Raw genomic sequence first — 23,383 nt, forward strand, 5'->3', positions numbered from 1 at the left:
ATTGAGTTGTGCTCTGCTGAACTCCATTACACTCAGTTTTAAAAGTGAACATTAAAATGGTGACGGATTTATTCAAACACACATTAAACACTGAAGGACAGATCTAGTAAAATATAATGAACGTGATCTAGTGCATGTGTGTCTCAGAAGTAGTGATCGACCGATATATCGGGCCGATATTTGCGTTTTTATCGGCCAATGCCGATACACGCTGCTGCGTTCGCCGATAGTTTTTTCCCGGCATTATTTACAGACAGGCGTCCGCAGGCAGCTCTGTGTTGCTGGAGACGCTGCCCCTCCCCCACTAGCAGAGTGCTGGAATCTGCTCTTCAAGACAATAAGTTTTAAACTTCCAAAGCATCTTTTAACTGTTTGACTTAGCTGAAATATTGCCATACACTTTGAAAGTGGAAACACGTAGCTCTATATGTACTTGCAACTATAGCTAAGCAAGTTTGTGGGTCCAAATGGAAAACGCGAATGCCTCTTTAAAACTGCTTGCCATTGTATTTAGGGATCTGCAAATAGCTAAGTTGTAGGCTATTCGTATGCATACGGTAGCTGTTACGAACACTGGTCATAGAATTAAGTAATGCCGACGTTGTTCCGTGGTATTTGTGGGAGTTTTATTCAGCGACCACCTGGCAGAGGTTTGGACGCGTGTGGTGTGTGTGTCTCCAGTGTTTCCCACACATAGACTAATTCGTGGCAGTGCGCGCCACAGAATCAACACCGGCCGCCACATAATGCGTTTTTTGCGGTCGCCAGAGCAAATTTTTATCCCGTCAAAGCCTTATTTGATCGCTGAGTGATGTTGATGACTGAAAACTGCGCTTGTGACAGGTCACATGTTGCTGAAAGAACGAGCAGAGAGAGAGCGCCCCTCCTCTGGCCGCGCGCGCACACTCTCACCGTCTTCAAACTGTCTTGCTCTCCCTCCCTCGCGCATATTAATCAAAATCAATTGAGAATTGACATGATGGTAAAAGGTCGGAAGAGCGAAGTTTCATGTGGCGGATTGGGACATTTTTTTCCTGAATTACCGCTGGATGTGAATTGTGCTAAAAAAAACGTTTCCTTATCTTCTCTGAAAAGCATTCCGCACATTCAGCTGACACAAACCACACTTTCAATAAACCCAAAAACCTATCCAGTGATGAAATGTTCTCTTACGAGAGGTTCTCTCGTATTGCGTAAGTTGCCTACGCTACGGGAAAGTCTTCTTTCTTCGAGATCTGAAGCCAAAAATTATCCTTAATTTTGTATTCATTGTCAACGCAGTGCGGCAGCCGGCAGACCAAGGCAGGCTGTATAAGCGTGCTCATTGGCTGCTCGGCGGCAACTGCTTAAGCCTATCAGTGAGCCTCGTGAAACGTGGCCTCCAATGAGGGCGCTTCGCGCCCTCCACACCCTTCTAACCGTCAAGATGGGTGTGGCCAGAGTGTATATAACGAAGGCTCACAGGCTGAATATCGGATTTTCTTGTCTTCAGCGAAGCTCTTCGCATCGCTGGATCTTGAGAGCCGCCGCCGTTGAAACCAGCGACCAGCAAGCCTAGGACAGCGCCTGAAGAAGCCGGCCGCCTTCGCCGCCTTCAGCCATCCGTGCCTGCTACGCTATCCGGCGACATATCCTTTTACTGCTGTGTGTGTTCGCCTACTGCGACACATACTTTCTCTCATTCTAAAAGAGCACGAGGCGTTTTTCTAAAAATGCCTCGTTTTTTCCTGCGGCTTGTGCCGCGAGCATGCCGCCACCGCACTCTCTACGGGCGGCTGCCCCGAGTGCGAAGAACTTTCAATGTCGACCCTGCGGGCTCGACTTGAAGTTTTCGACCAAGCTGTCGTTCCGCCTGTCCCTGCCGGGCCGCGCAAGAAGAAGCGCCGCTCGCAGAGACCACCGGACACTGATGTGACTGAGGAGCTCGCCGGAACTTCTCCCTCGAGCTTCTCTCTCGCTCGCTCTCTCCGCCCCCCCTCCCGGCCGTTCAACCGCCGGCTCTCGCCCGCGCCGCCGCCGCGTCAGGGGATGAGGCGAATGAGATAGATACACTCCCTCTGTTCAAGCCGCGCTACTGCGCCGCTCACAAGGGATGGCAGAAGTGGACGGTCTCGGAGCGAGCTTCCTTTCCCTCTGTTCGAGCCGCGCTACTGCGCCGCTCACAAGGGATGGCAGAAGCGGACGGTCCTGGAGCTCTCTTTACGTTACAAGAAAGCTACTCCGTCCTCGCACGTCACTCACCGGCGAAAGGAGAACAGAGTGTTTTCGTCCCGCCCTGGCCGGACCTACCTCCATTCCTCACACATTTCTCAGTCCCCTCTTGAGTTCAGGCAACTGGAATTGTTCATATTGCAGTATACGAGCCTGTTATAAATACACGCACGCCTGCAAGCAAACGCCGTCGCAAGACATGACGCTCTTATATGCTCGCTCTAACCGAAAGCTAATGTATTCTCCCCTGTGGCTCAGTGGCAGAATCTTAGGCTTTTGTGCCAGGGATCCGGGTTCGATCCCGGCTCTCGCGGCAGATAAAAATGTATGCTGTTCGCTTCTCCAAGCTCGCGGCAAGCTTTTCTTATTTACAGAAAGCGAACCCGCTCTCCCCCTTGTTGGGCCGCGCAGATTGCGCCGTTCACAAGGGATGACAGAGCGGACGGTCACAAGCAACGTTCAGCGCGCGCGCCTCACTCACCGGCGAAAAGAGGAGAGAGAGTGTTTTCGTCCCGCTGTGGCCGGACAAACCGCCAATTCTCACACATTTCTCAGTCCGCTCTTAAGTTCAGGCGGCTGGAAATATTACTATTGCAGTAAACGAGCCTGTTTTTATTACACGCACGCCTGCAAACAAACTTGAGGTCGCTCACTTATATGCTCGCGCTAACCGAAAGCTATTGTGTTCTCCCCTGTGGTACAGTGGCGGAATTATAGGCTTTCGCACCATAGACCCGTGTTCGATCCCGGCTCTCGCAACAGATAAAATTTATGCTGTTCGCTTCTCCGAGCTCGCGGCCAGCTTTTCTTACATACAGAAAGCGAACCCGCCTCTCGCACCCCTCCTACTCATGGTGCTCGATTATTATTGAGCCTCTATACACGAGGGAAGAAAAGACGGTTAAGTCCCGCTGCGGTTGGACCACCGTCAAAGCTTCACGCTCTGTCAGTCCCCATTGCCATGGCTACTGCAGATGTTTACCTCGCAGCTAACGAGCCGGTATATCTACCCGCTCGCCTGCGCGCAACCACCGTTCTCACGGCAACCCAGAGAAATCTCAAATGAACATAATGTCTGGTTGCACAGCTCACGCCGTATGTGTTTCAAATGCAGTGAATGTGCCCACGTTTCCGTGTTCACCCCTGCACACAAGCACTATAAATCCCGTGTCTCTCACAGAGCCCACTCTCATAAAGCAGGCAGAAGCCGCTCGAGTGTTAAAAGTAGGTCACGTGTCCACCTCCCCATGCCCACACCTACTCACTGCCCGCTCTGTCACACGGCCTCTCACGACCGGTCATGTTTTAAATGTAAGTCCTGTGCGTTTTAAATGTAAGTCCTATGCCCGCCCTCGAGCGCTCACACATACTAACAAACATTTTGCCCTGACGCCGCCCTCGCGCCTCACACTGTATGTTCCCCGTCCAAAGCCACTGGGATACTGTGTGTAAAACGGCCAGCTATCGCTGCATGCGAGCCGCCGTATCTAAGCACCAAGAGCGCGCGCGCTGCGCCCGCGCCTCCGTTTCGAGCTCTCGAGCCCGCGACGCGCGGCAATCAGAGCTCGGAGGCCATTCTGCCCCTGGCTGCACACGCGAAAGCGTGGGAAGCTATTCCAGGCGCGTCAGAATGGGTGCTAAGCACAGTAAAACAGGGCTATACTCTGCAGTTCGCTCGCCGCCCTCCGCGCTTTCAAGCGCGTACCGAGACCAGAGTGAATGGGGAAGTAGCACATCTACTTCAAGCAGAAATAGCTACACTTCTGTGCAAAGGGGCTATAGAACCGGTTTTCCCCTTCTATGAGCGAGTCGGGCTTTTACAGCCGTTATTTCCTCGTTCCCAAGAAGGACGGAGCTCTCAGACCAATTTTGGATCTGAGACGTTTGAACAAAACTCTTATGAGAAGACCGTTCAAAATGCTCACAACCAGGCAAATTCTCGCGCAAATTCGCCCGAGGGACTGGTTTATATCTCTCGATCTAAAAGACGCGTACTTTCAGATCCAGATAATACCCCGTCACAGGCCATTCTTGAGATTCGCCTTCGACGGTCAGGTATATCAGTACACCGTCCTGCCTTTCGGCCTGTCGCTGGCACCCCGTACATTTACGAAGTGCATGGACACGGCTCTCGCTCCCCTGAGGGGTCGGGGAATGCGAATTCTGAACTACTTGGACGATTGGCTAATTCTAGCACAGTCAGAGGCCGAACTCATCGCCCACAGAACAGTGCTTCTAAGCCACCTGGACAGCCTGGGGCTCACGGTCAACTGGACCAAGAGCTCATTAGTGCCCAGTCAATCAACCTCTTTTTCTGGGTTTGGATCTGGACACTGTGGCAATGACGGCCCGCCTGTCGACACAGCGCGCGCGCTGCATTCGACGCCTAGCCGCGTCTTTCCAGCCGGGCAGCACCGCACCTCTCAAGACATTTCAGAGGATGCTGGGTTGTATGGCTTCAGCTGCAGCAGTGCTTCAGCTGGGTCTGTTACGTATGCACCGCTACAACGCTGGCTGAATGCCCGAGTGCCTCACAGAGCCTGGGCTTCCGGCGGCATTCGAATCAGAGTGACTCAGAGCTGCATTTCAGCACTGAAGCCCTGGTTAGCGGCCGACTGGTACCAGCGGGGAGTGACAATGGGAGCCATCTTGCACCGCAAAGTTATCTCGACGGACGCTTCCACCTCAGGTTGGGGCGCTCTTTTCGAGGGCAAACCGGTCTTTGGCCTGTGGTCAGACCAGGAGAAATGCCTCCACATAAACTGGAGATGATAGCGGTCGAGAACGCGCTCAAGCACTTCCTCCCATTTATACAGGATCACCATGTGCTAGTCCGCTCGGACAACATGTCAGTGGTATCCTATGTGAACCGACAGGGCGGCGTCAGATCCACAAACCTGTGCAAGCTGACAGAACGCCTTCTCGTGTGGGCTCACCGCTCGTTGCGCTCGCTGAGAGCCGCGCACGTGCCGGGCCACCTGAATGTCGGTCCAGACAGACTGTCCAGAGACATCATTCCCCCGGGAGAATGGTCCCTGCACCCCCAGACAGTCCAGTTTCTCTGGCGCCTATTCGGCAGAGCGGAGGTCGATCTCTTTGTGTCAAGAGACAACGCTCACTGCCCGAAATTTTTCTCGAAAAGCGAGGATGCGCTGTCCCAGACATGGCCCAGCCTCCCGCTGTACGCTTTTCCCCCGATCAGTCCAGTTTCTCTGGCGCCTATTCGGCAGAGCGGAGGTCGATCTCTTTGCGTCAAGAGACAACGCTCACTGCCCGAAATTTTTCTCGAAAAGCAAGGATGCGCTGTCCCAGACATGGCCCAGCCTCCCGCTGTACGCTTTTCCCCCGATCTCCCTGTTACCACAGGTCATTGCGAGGATCAGGGAAACGCACCACCCAGTGCTTCTTATAGCCCCGCGTTGGGAGAACCAAACCTGGTACCCAGAGCTGGTGAGGCTGTCGCACTCATCCCCATGGCCGATCCCCGTGAGAAAGGATCTCCTCTCTCAAGCCGGTGGATCGATCTGGCATCCCCATCCAGAAGGATGGTCTCTGCATGCATGAGTAATCAACGGATACCCGTTGACCTGCCAGAAGGGGTCGTGAACACGATCACGCAGTCTAGAGCCCCCTCCACGAGACGGCTCTACGCGTCTAAGTGGTCAGTGTTTTCTAAATGGTGCGCTACTAAGAGCTTAGATCCACGTGCATGTGGGGTCCCACGGGTGCTCTCCTTCCTACAAGAGCTGTTGGACAAGGGCAGGTTCCCTTCCACGCTCAAAGTGTATGTGCTTATTGCAGCGTTCGCTGAGACGACGCGCGGCCAGACATTAGGAAGGAACGAGCTTATTATCCGCTTCCTCAGAGGAGCCAGACGAATGAATCCCCCGCGGCCCCCCTCGGTTCCTATTTGGGATCTGTCCTTGGTCCTGGAGGCCCTGAAGGCTTTTCCCTTTGAACCGCTTGAATCTGTGGATTTAAAGTACCTGTCGCTCAAAACCGTTTTTCTGATAGCTCTGTCTTCAGTAAAACGCGTGGGGGATTTGCACGCGCTATCTGTTAGCCCTGCATGTCTTGAGTTCGGACCGAACGACTCGAAAGTCATTCTCAGACCGAGACATGGTTACATCCCCAAAGCGATTGGAACCCCTTTTAGGGCACAAATTATTTCCCTTTCGGCTCTGCCAGCATCCGATAATGGGGACAGTGATAACCTCCTATGCCCTGTCAGGGCGCTGAGAGTTTACATCACGCGCTCCGCCGCTTTCAGGCGTTCCGAGCAGCTCTTTGTTTCCTTCGGCGGGCGCACCAAGGGTCTCGCCGCCTCGAAACAGAGCCTGTCCAGGTGGATAGTGGACGCGATTGCAGCAGCTTATGCCTCCAAACACCTGCAGTGCCCTCTGGGTATCAGAGCCCACTCTACTAGAAGCATGGCCTCTTCGTGGGCATGGTCCAGTGGAATTTCTATCCACGATATTTGTATGGCGGCGGGCTGGGCCTCCCCATCGACATTCGCGAGGTTTTATAACCTGGAAGTTCCCGCCTTACAGGCTAAATTGCTGTCAGTATAAGTGACATGTATGCTCTGCCCAGTCGCTCATGTGCAGACTACGTTCACATGCTGACGATATTTCTGGCATGTCACTTAGGGTGAAGTGTTTTATACTCAGACCGGCTGGTCCGCTCTGTTTATCATTCCCCGTTACGCGCTGTTTACCGGTGCTGGCCCGCGCTGCTGGCCCGCGCTGCTGGCCGCCCGTCTTCCACTCTGCTGCGCGGGGGGTTATTCTCTTCGTAAAAGACCGATGATGTCGCTCTTTTCTTCCCCTAATGTGTGCTTATGTACTGTGTGGGCTCGCGCTGCCGGCCCCACTGTTTTGCACTGATATATACTTACAGACCGGCGGCGCCGCTCTATTTTATACACTGAGTGAAGTGCTTTGTACTGTGCTGGCCCGTCTCTCCGACCGGCCACCTGTTCCAGCAGAATGTTTTCCCCGGTCTCCCTGGGTTTCAAGTGCTGGATGCTCGGCGCGCACGGCGTTGACAATGGGTTCCCGTAGCGTAAGCAACTTACGCAATACGAGAGAACCTCTCGTAAGAGAACGTACTCGGTTACCTAATGTAACCTCGGTTCTCTCTAGAAGAGGGAACGAGTATTGCGTAACCTGCCGTGTCGTGCCACGAGCTTTTGCGCTTCAGACTACGAAAACCAGATATTCAGCCTGTGAGCCTTCGTTATATACACTCTGGCCACACCCATCTTGACGGTTAGAAGGGTGTGGAGGGCGCGAAGCGCCCTCATTGGAGGCCACGTTTCACGAGGCTCACTGATAGGCTTAAGCAGTTGCCGCCGAGCAGCCAATGAGCACGCTTATACAGCCTGCCTTGGTCTGCCGGCTGCCGCACTGCGTTGACAATGAATACAAAATTAAGGATAATTTTTGGCTTCAGATCTCGAAGAAAGAAGACTTTCCCGTAGCATAAGCAACTTACGCAATACTCGTTCCCTCTTCTAGAGAGAACCGAGGTTACATTAGGTAACCGAGTACATTTTCTGTGTTGACACAAATCTTGTGCGATGTCCTAAACTGCCAGGATAATCACACAAACACGTACACGTCCGCTAATGACACCTCTGATTCACGCACTAATGACTCCTTTGAACCGATTCTATTTAAAGGAGACATATCATGCTTTTAAATTGTTCCTTTTTACATATAAATCATACATTTGTAGTCTATATAAAACGGAACTGCAATGCTTGGGTCTGAATTCCTCATTATTATAGCTCCACAGGCCCCTTTTCTGATGTGCGTCTGAGAGCAACTCGTTTTAGACACTTCATACCCCGCCCACACTCGGTTCAACTCCACCCCGTTCGGCCATTTTTGTAGTTTGATTGCAGAGATACGATTATCTAGCGGCACAGAAACTTTTTATTCACACGTTATTAACAAAATGTCAACAACGGAAGACTTGTCCAGCCAGCCTTACATGTTCGAGCCAGAGTCGGAGCCAGAGCGAGATGAAAATGAAGACGACGAACCTGTAGAACAACGTCTTCATATGGATGTATCGCAATGGTGTGTTACTGTATTTACACATGAAGCTTTGGTCTTCCGACCTTTTACCACCGTGTCGATTTTTTTTGAGTAATATGTGCGAGGGAGAGAGAGCAAGACAGCGTCTAGTTTGGAGACGGTGAAGTCTTGTTTACACTTTCGCCTGGCTCCGAAGAGAGAGAGTGAGCGCGCGACCGGGTCTCTCTCTCTGCTCGTTCTTTCAGTTAAACATGCGCCCTGTCACGCGCGGCAGCTCATCTACATTAGACGGTGTATTGAAGCGTGTGGGTTACTACATCCAACAACCGAACATTTTAACTTACCCTCTCGTAACTTCTGCATCCTTTAGCTTGGACTACAAAATTGCAGCGAGAAATAAAAATGGCGGATTGCTCGAAGTGTTGGGCCGGAAGTCAATGTCCTTATTTGGCAGTTCCGCTGCAAATACTGTGACGTAATAGTTCAAAAAACGTCATAGATAACAGAAAAATCGGAACAGGTTGAAAAATATGACCAAAACAGAATATAAAGATATCAATGAAGCACCTGAAGAGAATAATTTCATATTTTCTGTACTTCTAAACACTCCAAATATACAACAAAATGCATTTAAGGGCTAAAAAAGTGCATTTGGCATGATATGTCCCCTTTAACAAATGCTGTAGAAGTGCAGTTTATTAATAGTTAATGTTAACTAATGAAGTTAACTAGAGTTTAATAAATTGAACTTTATTATAAAGTGTTACCGATTTGTTATACACCGATTCAGACGTCTGGTGAGTACAGTGTTGGATAGATTAGTTGTTATAATGTGTTGTCATACATTAAAGGGGACATATCATGCCAAATGCACTTTTTTAGCCCTTAAATGCATTTTGTTGTATATTTGGAGTGTTTAGAAGTACAGAAAATATGAAATTATTCTCTTCAGGTGCTTCGTTGATATGTTTATATTCTGTTTTGGTCATATTTTTCAACCTGTTCCGATTTTTCTGTTATCTATGACGTTTTTTGAACTATTACGTCACAGTATTTGCAGCTGTGAATAAAAAGTTTCTGTGCCGCTAGATAATCGTATCTCTGCGGGTGGAGTTGAACCGAGTGTGGGCGGGGTATGAAGTGTCTCAATTGTATTTAAAGAGACCGCACCAAAACGAGTTGCTCTCAGACGCACATCAGAAAAGGGGTAGAAAAGAGGCCTGTGGAGCTATAATAATGAGGAATTCAGACCCAAGCATTGCAGTTCCGCTTTATATAGACTACAAATGTATGATTTATATGTAAAAAGGAACAATTTAAAAGCATGATATGTCTCCTTTAATCTTTGATAATGTTAATTTCACCATTTATAGTAGCCTTATTGAAATCAAAAGTTGTATTTGTTAACATTAGTTAGCCTAATGCACTGTGAATAACATGAACAAATGAACAGCTGTATTTTTATTAACAAAGATTAATAAATAATACAGTAACAAATGTACCTTTTGCTCATTTTTAATTAATAATTAATAATTATTTTCAGTATTTTCAGCACTGAACTCTTTTTTTACTTGTTCTACCTCACCTGTTTTTACTATTTGTTAAATATAGGTTTTTTTTAAGTTCAATAAATAACCCTTTTTAAATTGAGACTTGTAACATTTGTTATCATCATGATCATTGTGTCATTTTTATGATGTAAATTGAGGGAGAAAAAGCAGTATCGGCTCCAAATATCGGCTCAAGAAAATCGGCAGCCCGTATCGATCATCGGCTAAGGCTGAGGAAAAAATCGGTATCGGCACTAAAAAATCCATATCGGTCGATCCCTACTCAGAAGCTCCTCTCTAGAGTTATTCCGTAGAGCTTGTTCACTGAAAGGCTTTTCTGAGGTAAATGTGACGTTACGTGACATCATTGTTCTCCTGCTGTTTTAGTGACGGGTGAAACACTGATTGATGGATTACATGAGACATGATTGATTTCAGGAAGTTGTTCTGAATCTTTCAATATTCCTTCTGATGTTCATTGATGTTTATTTGCTGTTGTAACTAGTAGTAAAGAGGAAGAGATGATCGGTTCATCTGTCACACACACACAGACACACACACATTTACTGATGAAACTCACAGGATTTGAAACAGAGACTTTGTTTCATATCAAAAGTATCAAAGATTACTGTGATTATTGGATCTACAGGAGCTACAGATGTTTAGTGAAGTTTTCTTCACACATCCACTGAAAACAGCGCTGAATAAATCAAAATCAGTTCATCAAAACAAGAATATATTTGATATTTTCAACCCAGCCCTGATGATTTAGTCTCTCTTTATATCAGTGTATATATAGTGCTGGTGTGGTGTGCTGCTGATTGAATGCTGTATTGCTGGTGTGTTCAGCTGATGTCCCATGATGCCAAGCGCAGCTGTGAGCAGCAGCAGATGCAGAAGCTGATGTCAGACGCTCTAGTGCTCGTGCGATCCGAGCTGGATTCAGTGCCGGGATCACCAGGATCCATGATGGGAGAGGGGAAGACCACACTGGCGTTACTGGAGCAGTACTCGCTTCTGCTGCTGCACTCGGTGGAGGAGAGACTCCAGCAGCAGGTGTAGCGCTTCACCCCATACTCTCCATACTCTCCATACTCCCCATACTCTCCATACATCCATACTCTCCATATTCTCCATACTCCCCATACTCCCCATACTCTCCATACTCACCATACTCACCATACTCACCATACTCACCATACTCTCCATACTCACCATACTCTTGATACTCCCCATACTCTCCGTACTCTCCATACTTCCCATACTCTCCATACTCACCATACTCCCCATATTTCCCATACTCTCCATACTCAACAAGACTCCCCATACTCCCCATACTCCTCATACTCTCCATACTCTCCATACTCACCATGCGCTCCATGCTCCCCATGCTCCCCATGCTCTCCATACTCTCCATACTCCTCATACTCTCAATACTCTCCATACTCTCCATACTCACCATGCTCCCCAAACTCTCCATACTCACCATACTCACCATACTCTCCATACTCACCATGCGCTCCATACTCTCCATACTCCTCATACTCTCAATACTCTCCATACTCACCATGCTCCCCATACTCTCCATACTCACCATACTCGCTCCATACTCTCCATACTCCCCATACTCTCCATACTCCCCATACTTCCCATACTCAACAAGACTCTCCATACTTCCCATACTCAACAAGACTCCCCATACTCCCCATACTCCCCATACTCCTCATACTCTCAATACTCTCCATACTCCACATACTCCCCATACTCTCCATACTCTCCATACTCTCCATACTCCCCATACTTCCCATACTCAACAAGACTCTCCATACTCCCCATACTCATACTCTCAATACTCTCCATACTCCCCATACTCTCCATACTCTCCATACTCCCCATACTCCCCATACTTCCCATACTCAACAAGACTCCCCATACTCCCTATACTCCTCATACTCTCAATACTCTCAATACTCTCCATGCTCCCCATACTCCTCATACTCTCCATACTCAACAGACTCTCCATACTCCCATGCTCCCCATACTTCCCATACTCACCATGCTCCCCATACTTCCCATAGTCACCATACTCTCCATACTCACCAGATCTGCAGTTTTAATTAGTTCTAGTTCACCCACTTATGTAATTTAAGTCTTGTCTATGTTAATATTTTTTATTATAAGTCACCAGTTGTGATTCGTGATTGTTTGTTTTAAATTTTTTGGATATCCATTTTATTCATGTTTTATTGCCAAACAGGTTAATAATGTGTGTCATGTTAGTGATAATTTAAACAATCCTTTTATTTGTTTTTATTTATTTTTGATCAGTGATTTTTTCTTTTTGGACCTGATTTCTCACACAATAAACTGAAATATCATATGTATTTAAAGTAGATCATTTTTTTTATTCATTTACAATGACTTTAATTCACACTCAACATTAGTATTTCTTAGTAAGCTCTGCATATGTTAGTCATGACGTGTTATTCTCTGTTTAATTTAATCATCATAATGCACTGTCTTGAGATCACTAGTGAAGTTTTCATTATTGAAAAATCAACACATTTGACTATTTCACCATAACAGATTTTTAGGATCTCATACTTTACAAATATGAGACAGAATGACAGTATAAAAGTAAAGATGGCAAGGTAGCATTCAGATGTGATATTAAGGTTTAGTTAACATGAACTAACAATGAACAATACTTCTACAGCATTTATTCATCTTAAATTTCAACATTTACTAAAGGTTTTTCAAATCAAAAGTTGTATTTGTTAACATTAGTTAAAACATTAGTCCTAATCCAGACCAGACCAGTCCAGACCAGCACTCCTTAAATTCATCCAAAAAATCCACATCTACTGCCTGAGAAATGTCTTATATTTAATCAATAAATACAGTTAAAAATAATAAGACACTATATAGAGCTGCAATTCAATGAAAGCACTAACAAGATGAATCTGTGCAGAAGCTGCATCTAAACCACAATCACACCTGCATCAATAATCTCCAGATTCATCTTCTATAAACAATATTTTGTTTATTGTATAAAATCAATATCACAGTTGCAGTCGTGCTCATATTGGTGAACACGGCTCTCTTGCTCTTGTGATGTTGCTAAATCATATCATATGTTATCATATAAAAGTCAAGATCTTATACAAGTGCTATTTTTGCAGTCATATCTTGAATTTTGTGGGCATTTGTATTTACTTCGGCCACATTTTTGACAGAATCCCCTGCTAATTTCTGACCCTGCACAAAAAAACAACCAAATTAGAAACAAGTTACTGATTGCATTTGAAGCAGGAAGTTTTACATCCAATCACAGTAATTGACCATATTGTAAAGGGTTACCAGTGGTAGTATTTCTTAGTTAATACTCCATTGTTTTGGTAAAGAAAACTCTGTAACACTTTACAATAAGGTCCTATTGGCAATGCAATATTTAGCATTATCTAACAATGAGCAATACATTAGTTACAGTAGTTAGTAGTTACAGTAGCTCAGCTCCATTAAATATTAAGCGATACATAATTGTTGAAATTAGCATTAACTATGATTAACAAATGCTTGTTCATGTTAACTAATGTTAACAAATGAAACCTTATTGTATACAAGTTTTCTGTAACTCTTAGTTAAAGGGAAAGGCGTTTTGGAGTCCAGTCGTGATATTTGCGTGAGGTTTTGTGTTTTACTGAGGGTCCGTCTGTAAGCTGTAGGTTTGATACTCTGCCATGGTTAGTTCAGCTGACCCTGTCTTACGGGAGCGTGTCCACGTTGACGGACGTGAGGGTCACGTCATGCAGGATGTTGATGCGGTCGATCTGGTTGACCTCTCTGATACGGTGCTTAAATTCAAAGGTTGGTGTGTTGTTGACGACCACCTTGAACTCAGTGAAGGTGCAGAGGATCTTCATCTACAGAGAGACGTGAAGGTTACTGCAGTGACACTCGCGTCTTCATGTCAATCGCACACACTCCTACAGAACCACACTAGAGTGGTGCCATCACTTTTTGGACGCTCCTGGTGCTTTAATCCCACCAATAAATGGGAGTCGTTTCAACACTTTGTTTTTAGGCAGATGGTCTTGGAGTTCGAACCCCAGCGTATCGTTTACCTCAAAGTGATGTCCTGGCACGAACGGAAACGGCCCCAGAAGCTCCCGCTCTTCTTTCCCCCAACGTTCCCCCAGTTTATGATTGCGGACCAGAATCGCTTTTCCTCCTTCGTTGAATCGCGGGTTGATGTGAAGGGCGATATCGTTACCGCGCAGGAAGTTGATCGTGAACCTTGCGACAGAAGAAACGTTAGTAGCACCCTTTTTATCGACAAAAAACAACAATTCCTTAACTCCATTTGTCAAAGTATCAAACTGTGTTCATGTTTTGCTCTGGAGTAATTTATGATTTCAAGTTCTGACATTTAAAAATGTATAAATCCCACATACTACTAAAATGTGCATCATCTCAATTTTATTTGCAATGTTTTGTACAGCCAACATTCCTCTCAGGTTTTTTGTGTGCAAAGGTTGACTGAATAAAAAATTGTGAATAAAAACCTGAGGAAGGTTGATTGTCCTCAGGCATTTATTTGCAATGTTTTGTTCAATCATCCTTCCTCAGTTTTATTTGCAATGTTTCAATCAATCGACCTTCCTCAGGCATTTATTCGCAATGTTTCGTCCAATCAACCATCAGGTTTTTATTCGCAATGTTTCGTTTAATCGACCTTCCTCGGGTTTTCAGTCACAATGTTTTGTTCAATCGACCTTCCTCAGGTTTTTATCCGCAAGGGTTTGTTCAGTTAACCTTCAGGTTTTTATTCGTAATGTTTTGTTCAATCAACCTCAGACTTTTACTTGTAATGTTTCATTCAATCGACCTTCAGGTTTTTGTTTGCAATGTTTCTGTCAATTGACCTTCAGGTTTTTGTTTGCAATGTTTTGTTCAATCGACCTTCCTCAGGTTTTTATTCAAAATATTTCTGTCAATCGACCTTCAGGTTTTCATTCGCAATGTTTCATTCAATCAACCTTCCTCAGGTTTTTGTTTGCAATGTTTTGTTCAATCGACCTTCCTCAGGTTTTTGTTCAAAATATTTCTGTCAATCGACCTTCAGGTTTTCATTCGCAATGTTTCATTCAATCAACCTTCCTCAGGTTTTTATTTGCAATGTTTTGTTCAATTAACCTTCAGGCTATTATTCGCAATATTTCGTTCAATCGACGTTCAGGTTTTTATTCGCAATGTTTCATTCAATCAACCTTCCTCAGGTTTTTATTTGCAATGTTTTGTTCAATTAACCTTCAGGCTATTATTCATAATATTTCATTCAATCGACCTTCAGGTTTTTATTCACAATGTTTCGTTCAATTGACCTTCAGGTTTTGTTTGCAATGTTTCATTCAATCGACCTTCCTCAGGTTTTTATTCGCAGTATTTCTGTTAATCGACCTACAGGTTTTTATTCGCAATGTTTTGTTCAATCAACCTTCCTCAGCTTTTAATTTGCAGTGTTTCGGTCAGGCTTAAGGAAGGTCCATTGACTGAAATTGTGATGTTGCAAATTTGAGTAATGTGTAATTGAGTAATTGAGTAATCATTTTTGGGATTTAAAGTGTAACTTGCAGGTTAACCACCACAACCAATTAATGTGTAAATTAAAGTGCTCAATATGTATATATGTAAACATTTCTGTCTTAAAATGCGTTAAAATAACATTTATTGGGGTTTCTTCAAAGGTAGCGCGTTTTTACAGCAACTGGGTGATGACGTCATAAAAGGAAGTTGCAACCATACTCTGCTAGACTCCTACTGTTTGTGGCTTGATTATGGAGAACGACTGGGAGACTGAGGAGGTGGGAAACTAGTGTTGTCAAAGTACCGGTACTTCGGTACTGAAAATGTGACGGTACCAGCATTTCTGTAGTACCGGGTAACTTATTCGGTACCCAGTAATAGGCAGCTGCGTTAAGTTGCTTCCATGTTTATCTAAGCACGGGGCTCCAGACTAACTTTTATTACTATGAGCACTGTAGCCGATATATACCACGATATAGTGTCTGTGTATTAAACTGCAGAAACACTATTTAAATATTAACCTTGCATGTTCTGTTTGTCTGTTTTACCGTTTCATTTGAGAAAAACTATCGTCATATCATACACACACACACACACACACACACACAGAAACTCAAAGGTCTTCACGGCAACCCGTCAAAATAAAAGTTTGGTTTAACTTTGCGTGCATGCTGCCTGAACCCGTTTGTTTTGCGAATAGCTTACTCTCATTTCAGGCAGGATCACGGTCCTCTTGAAGCCAGCACACACGATTATGTTTACAATTGAGTTATTTCAATATAACTGCTAGCCTACTTGCCATTAGACTACAGTAACTCTAGGCTTGGAGTTCCTTTTATGACGTCACGCCCAGCCTAGTGGAAGGGAGAGGGAGTGCTTAAAACCACTAAAAAGTACCAACTTTTCATATTATATTCAGCATTTTGGTATGAAAAACATACAAAACAGTGGTGGGTCGGTTCTTATCTTTATGTTTATTGCATTTTCTTCGTGAAAAATTTAACCTGCAAGTTACACTTTAAACTTATCAAATAAGTTTATATGGGACTTTTATCCGATGCACCTACAAATGATTCTGATGTGTGAGGCACTATTTTCTCTTAAGTTCTGAAACTCAACCAGACGTTAAAAATGGTAACATTGGTTACATAATGGTAACAATCTCTTTAGTGCTCACTTACATTTTAGCATCTGGTTTAATCTGTCCTCTGATAGTTAGCATTAGCTTGTCATAGATGCCACGGGGAAAATTCATGTTGAAAGGAACCACCTGAAAGGAGAGAAAACATTGATTTTTATTAGACATTGATTTTCCCTAACATTTTGGTCAAGGTTTGACTTTCAGGTTTTTATTTGCAAAGGTTGATTGAACAAAACGTCCTCAGGGATTTATTTGCAACGTTTTGTTCAATCAACCTTCAAGTTTTTCTTCAAGCAGCGAAAATATTGATAGGCTTATCATCTGCACAGGAACATCAAAGTAGGCCTATGATATTTATACATGATCTACACAATCCTGCGGGTATAAAGCTGAACAAACTGAGCAGCGCTTCTCAACTGGATTTGATTCAAGAATCAAGCGACGACTCAAGACAAAACAGAGTTTCAGTGAGACTTGTTTGGTAACACTTTATAGTACAGTCCCATTAGTTAGATAGATGAAACATGGACAGGTTGTGTCAACTATCAACCGCCTAGTTTGACTAGACACATGACCTTTGACTTATAGATAAGCCTATTTATTTTGCAGTTGGTTGTGATTTTTAGCATTGATCATGATTTTGTTCTCTCTGTCCGGTTTTTATTCATAATGTATCGTTCAGTCGACCTTCTTCAGGTTTTTATTCACAATGTTTTGTTCAGTTAACCTTCCTCAGGTTAATTAAACACATGAACTTGAACCGTCTGAACATATGACATTTGACCTACAGATAAGCCTATTTATTTAGCAGTTGGTTGTGATTATTAGCATTGATCATGATTTTGTTCTCTCTGTCCTGTTTTATTCACAATGTTTTCAATCGACCCTCCTCAGATTTTTATTTGCAATGTTTTGTTCAATCAACCTTACTCGGGTTTTTATTCGCAATATTCCTGTCAATCGACCTTCAGATTTTTATTCGCAATGTTTTGTTCAATCGACATTTTTCATGATTTTATTCGCAATGTTTTGTTCAATCAACCTTACTCAGGTTTTTATTCGCAATGTTTTGTTCAGTCGACATTTTTCATGATTTTATTCGCAATGTTTCGTTCAATCAACCTTACTCAGGTTTTTATTCGCAATGTTTTGTTCAATCGACATTTTTCAGGATTTTATTCGCAATGTTTTCAATCGACCCTCCTCAGATTTTTATTTGCAATGTTTTGTTCAATCAACCTTACTCGGGTTTTTATTCGCAATATTCCTGTCAATCAACCTTACTCGGGTTTTTATTCGCAATATTCCTGTCAATCGACCTTCAGATTTTTATTCGCAATGTTTTGTTCAATCGACATTTTTCATGATTTTATTCGCAATGTTTCGTTCAATCAACCTTACTCAGGTTTTTATTCGCAATGTTTTGTTCAGTCGACATTTTTCAGGATTTTATTCGCAATGTTTTCAATCGACCCTACTCAGATTTTTATTTGCAATGTTTTGTTCAATCAACCTTACTCGGGTTTTTATTCGCAATATTCCTGTCAATCGACCTTCAGATTTTTATTCGCAATGTTTTGTTCAATCGACATTTTTCATGATTTTATTCGCAATGTTTTGTTCAATCAACCTTACTCAGGTTTTTATTCGCAATGTTTTGTTCAATCGACATTTTTCAGGATTTTATTCGCAATGTTTTCAATCGACCCTCCTCAGATTTTTATTTGCAATGTTTTGTTCAATCAACCTTACTCGGGTTTTTATTCGCAATATTCCTGTCAATCGACCTTCAGATTTTTATTTGCAATGTTTTGTTCAATCGACATTTTTCAGGATTTTATTCGCAATGTTTTGTTCAATCGACATTTTTCAGGATTTTATTCGCAATGTTTTGTTCAATTCCTCAGTTTAATTGGACACATGAATCGACTGGACACATGACCTTTGGCCTACAGATAAGCCTATTTATTTTCCAGTTGGTTGTGATTTATTAGCATTGTTAATGGTTTTGTTCTCTCTGTCCATCACCCATCATGAGCTGGTTTAGTGTCTTACTACAGGAGCGGTCACTGGCGCCGGGGGCCACGGCTGTGGGGCTCCTCCTGCGGGTGTCTGACCGGGCCAACCGGGTTGACCAGGGTTACCGTGCCACGCTGGGGGGACTGGAGACGGGAGGTAACCTGTCGGGGTGGGTACCTGTGCTGGCCAGGTTGGTTGGACAGGTGGGTTCGGCTGAACTGGAGGGTTGGGTTGGATGGGTGGGTTTGGCTGCGCTGGTTGGATTGGCGGATTGGGTTGCACTGGTTGGATGGGTGGGTTGGGTTGAGCTGGTTGCACTGTTGGAGGGTTTGGCCAGCCTGGTTGGGTGGTTGGAGGGTTTGGCCAGCCTGGTTGGGTGGTTGGAGGGTTTGGCCAGCCTGGTTGGGTGGGTTGGACCGGCCAGGTCGTAGGGATCGATGCGCTGGGCTGGGTAACAGGCCAACTCGCCTGACTGGGTTGGCAGGGCCAGCAGGGTTGGCAGGGCTGACCGGGCCATACAGTACCAGCCGACTGCTGAGGGATCTGAGGGTAAAAGCCCTGCTGACCAGAGGACGGGCAACTCATGATGTCTGAGAATCAAACAATTACAAACGTCAAACACGTGCTACTCGACTCTGTGCTTTTCACATGATCCTTCAGAAATCATTCTAATATGATGATTTGCTGCTCAAGAAACATTTATGATTTTTATCAGTGTTGAAATCAGTTGTGCTGCTTCATATTGGTATGGAAACCATCATAAACTACACGTTTGGTGTGAGTAAGATTAAAAACAATATAGAAATTAACACATCAAAGGCGCATTCAATTGATCAAAAGTGACAGTAAAGACATGTATAATGTTACAAAATATTCTATTTCAAATAAATGCTGTTCTAAAAACTTTCTATTCATAAAAAAAAACTGAAAAATAAAATGTATCACAGTTTCCACAAAAATATGAAACATATAATCATAAATGTTTCTTGAGCATCAAATCATCATATTAGAGTGATTTCTGAAGGATCATGTGACACTGAAGACTGGAGTAATGATGCTGAAAATTCAGCTTTGATCACAGGAATAAATTACACTTTACTATATATTCGCATAGAAAACAGCTGATTTACATTTGAATAATATTTCACTATTTTTACTGTATTTTTGATCAAATTAATGCAGCCTTGGTGAGCAGAAGAGACTCTTTCAAAAACATCACAATTATTCCAAACTTTTGGCAGCCAGTGTGTTTATTCTTCCACTTCAGTTGCATTCACACAGCAGATCATCATTCTAAACTACTGTGATCTAACTAGTGCTGTACCTGTGAAAGGTGTGAATCATAAATCAATATTTAAGAACTGTAGGTCAAACATTGATATTTAACAGCAGAACCTGAGCTGATCAGATCTTTATAACTGCTGTAAATCTGTGACTTCACAAAAACAAGATCAAATCTAAAGCTTCAAAACTCTGCATGTTAAACTCTCGATCACTGTTAGTGATTCCTATGAAAGCAGAAGATCTACAGAAGCAGAAGATCTACAGTACCTGTTGAAGAAGAAGATCGACGCAGGAACAGAAGACTCTGAGAATCTGAGGTTTATATGCAGACGCTCCTCATTCCTGCGCATTAAGAAACAGCCCATCTGTTCATGACACACACACACACACACACACACACACACACACAAAATCATATGCACTTATGTTATACGTGCATCAATAACTGATGATCGACTGAGACTGCGTTTCTCAAACTAACACTTGCTGTTTAAAGTAATTTAAAGAAGATGAGTAATGTGCAGGAATGGACGCTTCTGCTGTGTTTGTACATTATAAGAGCGCGATTTGAACATCGGATGCGTCTCAGTACAGAGTGGATTATTAGATTTACACACAGTCAATATTCCCGAGGTTGCCACAGTTACTGAAGACTCATGACTGAACACAGACTCGGTCTGTCCCGTTTTCCTGACAAACATGTGTTGCACAATAGCAGAAGTGTCCAGGTTTGAGTCTCGGTCATGAGTCTCCTGTGAGTCGCTCACACACGCTGGGATCATTGTCTGAACTCCACTGAATACTGACTCTGTTGTCTTCTGTAGAGCTGACCTCCTGATTTTAATGATATGAAGATCGTCTCATTGTGCTTTTATGTGATTTATCACGTGAGAATCCACAGATTGTGACTGTAAAACTCTCACAGATAAAGCTTCTTCGATGAACGGCTGACGGTGCTTTAGATTATTTAAACGTTCTTCGCGTGTTTCTTTTGAGAACTGATGACTGAAACACAGATTCAGTCTCATCCTGCTGAACATTTATCATAACCAACAGAAGTCGCATTAAAACTCTTCATGCTTTATATGGGATTTATTTGTCTTAATCCAAAACCAAGACGTGATTTTAAACTACGTAAATCTGGCAGGAATTAGGCTATTACACTATTAAAAAAACATTAAATGATTAAAAAATAATACATTTTTAACATGTACAGCCACGATAAATTCAGAAATTGTGGAGGCATCATTTGCATCCTAACCAACAGTTTTACCCTTAATAAAGGTTTGTCAAAAGTGGAAATTCTGAAAGCTTGTTTCTGCCTCGGAATCAAACACATAAAACTGTGGCTTTATCTTGCAGTTCAGACTTTTCTCTCGCTTTTGTGAGTTTGAAAAGCAAATCTGAGAAAACAGTCAGAACTGTGAGATTAAAAAAATCACAATTATCCTTTTATTAGTGGTGCGAAAAAGTCCCATAGGCTTTGCATTGGGGCAGCAAACAGCCAATCATGAATCACCTTCAGCACTTCCTGGCCACGCCCTAGCAACCATTGTCGAGCACCCTGGCAACCCAAATCCAAAGAGAGATATCTTGTATTCTGAATGTCATAGAGGAGTTGCGGTTGGTTTATATCATGACAAGCAGCCTTTGAAGTGTCATCATTAGCAGCTGCCAAGCCACTCCCTAGCAACTAAACAACAGAGTACCCTAGCAACTGTTCAACAAGACCTGTATCTCTGCATCAGAACATTATAGAGACATGGCAGTTGGCTCCTTTGACTAATGCTAGCAAACAGGACTACTATGGAGCTTAAAATATGACAATATGATTTGAATTTGAATTGTGTAAATTTGAATTATTTGCAAGTGAAATCTAACAAAATTGAATTTTAGGTGGTAGTTTAAATAGTTCTGAATTTGATTTTTTTTAAACGAATATTGAACATTTGAAATTTAACAAATTGAAATGTTTTTATGGCTGAATTTTATAGACATGTATTTTCAAACAGCTAGTTTTTTTGTTCTGAATTCGTATACTGCAAATATTCAGTTTAAAAAAATACAGATTCAAGTTTTCAAGATGAAGAAATTCGGAACTTCAAATTCAGTTTTCTAAAATTCAATCTCAAAAATTCAAGTTCAAAAATTCAGATCTTACAGAAAGTAGGTCACAGGTCATCCACAGGGAAGAGTAAAGGATCTCAGATAAGTCGAACAGAGCATTTTGGCTGCACTGCAGTAGTTTTCTGCCGCAAACGCGGTGGTGGTTCAAGAGAATCCGTGTATCTTTCGTTCAGTCGTTTTTTTATTTAATATTAAGAGTAGAAAAATGAGAAAACAGCTTGAGTATTAGATTTCTAATATTCTAGTAATAATAGTCCGCTGCAGCAGTTGCTTACAAAACGCGTGTATTGCAACTATAGGCTACATTTAATTTCCTCATCAAACAACTAGACTAACGAATGGCTCCGTACAACAGAAGAGCCTAGAAAGGGCTTTTTCTCTGTGTAGACCAGCAGTTGGTCTGAATTTACTATAACCTATAGCCTATTTTCTGGACTGTATAAGCTAAGTCACGTTTTATCATGAAACACGCTGTGATTTATTCCAAAGTGACTCAGGCATATATAATGCATTTAACGTTAAATAATCGAAATGTTGACTTTCAAAAGTAGGCGCGCTAAGAAAGCTATTCTCTGTATTTTGGTTCATTTTTGGTGAGCGCCAGAAAGATCTAAAGAGACCGAGACGCGCTAAAGCAGCGCATCATGTTGTTTTATTTATTTTTCAATTACATGATATTTTGTAGTCATTTTGAATACACAAATAAAAACATACATTTTACTGTTTCGGATGATGTCATATTATCTGTATGACTATAAATAACAGAGTATTAAGTTATTTCCCAGCAGTGGAACAAATCCAAGAGATGGCGCTCGCGCATCGCGCTCTCACACACAACATAGTCAGTTCTGGCATTGCTTCATATCGCAGACTGTTCATTATCAAAATGAAACACAGTCAACCAAACATATAAAAAGTTATTCTGCCTAATTTAATTGGTCTGCTGTACAATATAAAGGGCAAGCTGTGCCGCACACAGTCCTACTTGTTATTCCAAACATTTCCCTTGCTGTGAAGACGCTGATTTAGCCTATACGTGTATTTTGGGACTCGACTGAAGTATGACGCCTTTTTATTTGTATTATAATATAATATATTAAAATACATAATCTTCTGAGTTTTATGATGTTGGCCTTGTGTGTTTTATTAAAATGTAGGCCTATTATAATTTACATCTCAAAAGGATGCGCTTTGTGCATTCTCTGACATTATATTTATTTATTTAATTAATATTGAGTATCAATTGATGTTAAACAAAATGGTGTGTTATTTTCTCTGGCAACTAAACTTCCACAAAAAAAAAAAAACTTCCAAAGCAAAGCCATTGTGCGTTCTCTCCGCGCTCCGCAGCTTTTACACACAGATTTTGAGAACTGGCCAGCTAAAAAAAAATAGGCCAAAGAAGTAGACTAACGGCTAGT

At 43.2% G+C, this 23,383-nt stretch overlaps 2 protein-coding genes across 3 annotated transcripts in view; one reads left to right on the forward strand and one right to left on the reverse strand.

The window, feature by feature from the left end:
• The window catches only part of LOC311069064 (mitogen-activated protein kinase-binding protein 1-like), a gene marked incomplete at both ends in the record, with an annotated part of 58,648 nt that extends 47,781 nt beyond the window's left edge, over window positions 1-10,867 (forward strand). Inside the window, one exon of the mRNA XM_084091989.1 lies at window positions 10,655-10,867. Coding sequence (XP_083948115.1) covers window positions 10,655-10,867 — 213 coding nt within the window. The remainder of the gene's footprint in view (window positions 1-10,654) is intronic.
• Window positions 10,868-12,189: 1,322 nt separating this feature from the next.
• LOC311068844 (uncharacterized protein) lies at window positions 12,190-20,399 on the reverse strand. Of its 2 annotated transcripts, none has more exons than XM_084091590.1 (5): window positions 20,103-20,399; window positions 18,588-19,141; window positions 16,573-16,661; window positions 13,930-14,101; window positions 12,190-13,728 (listed from the first exon to the last, which is right to left on the reverse strand). In XM_084091590.1, exons 2-5 carry the CDS (start codon window positions 19,134-19,136, stop codon window positions 13,570-13,572), a joined length of 969 nt encoding a protein of 322 aa, XP_083947716.1. In that variant the 5' UTR covers window positions 19,137-19,141; window positions 20,103-20,399; the 3' UTR covers window positions 12,190-13,569. The 2 variants fall into 2 exon arrangements, with proteins under 2 accessions (XP_083947716.1, XP_083947717.1); XM_084091591.1 differs by having other exon boundaries at window positions 18,729-19,141; window positions 20,103-20,195.
• Between the last annotated feature and the right edge of the window lie 2,984 nt (window positions 20,400-23,383).

The sequence above is a fragment of the Abramis brama genome (assembly GCF_963993115.1).
Source record: "Abramis brama genome assembly, chromosome: 18".
Taxonomy (NCBI): Eukaryota; Metazoa; Chordata; class Actinopteri; order Cypriniformes; family Leuciscidae; genus Abramis; species Abramis brama.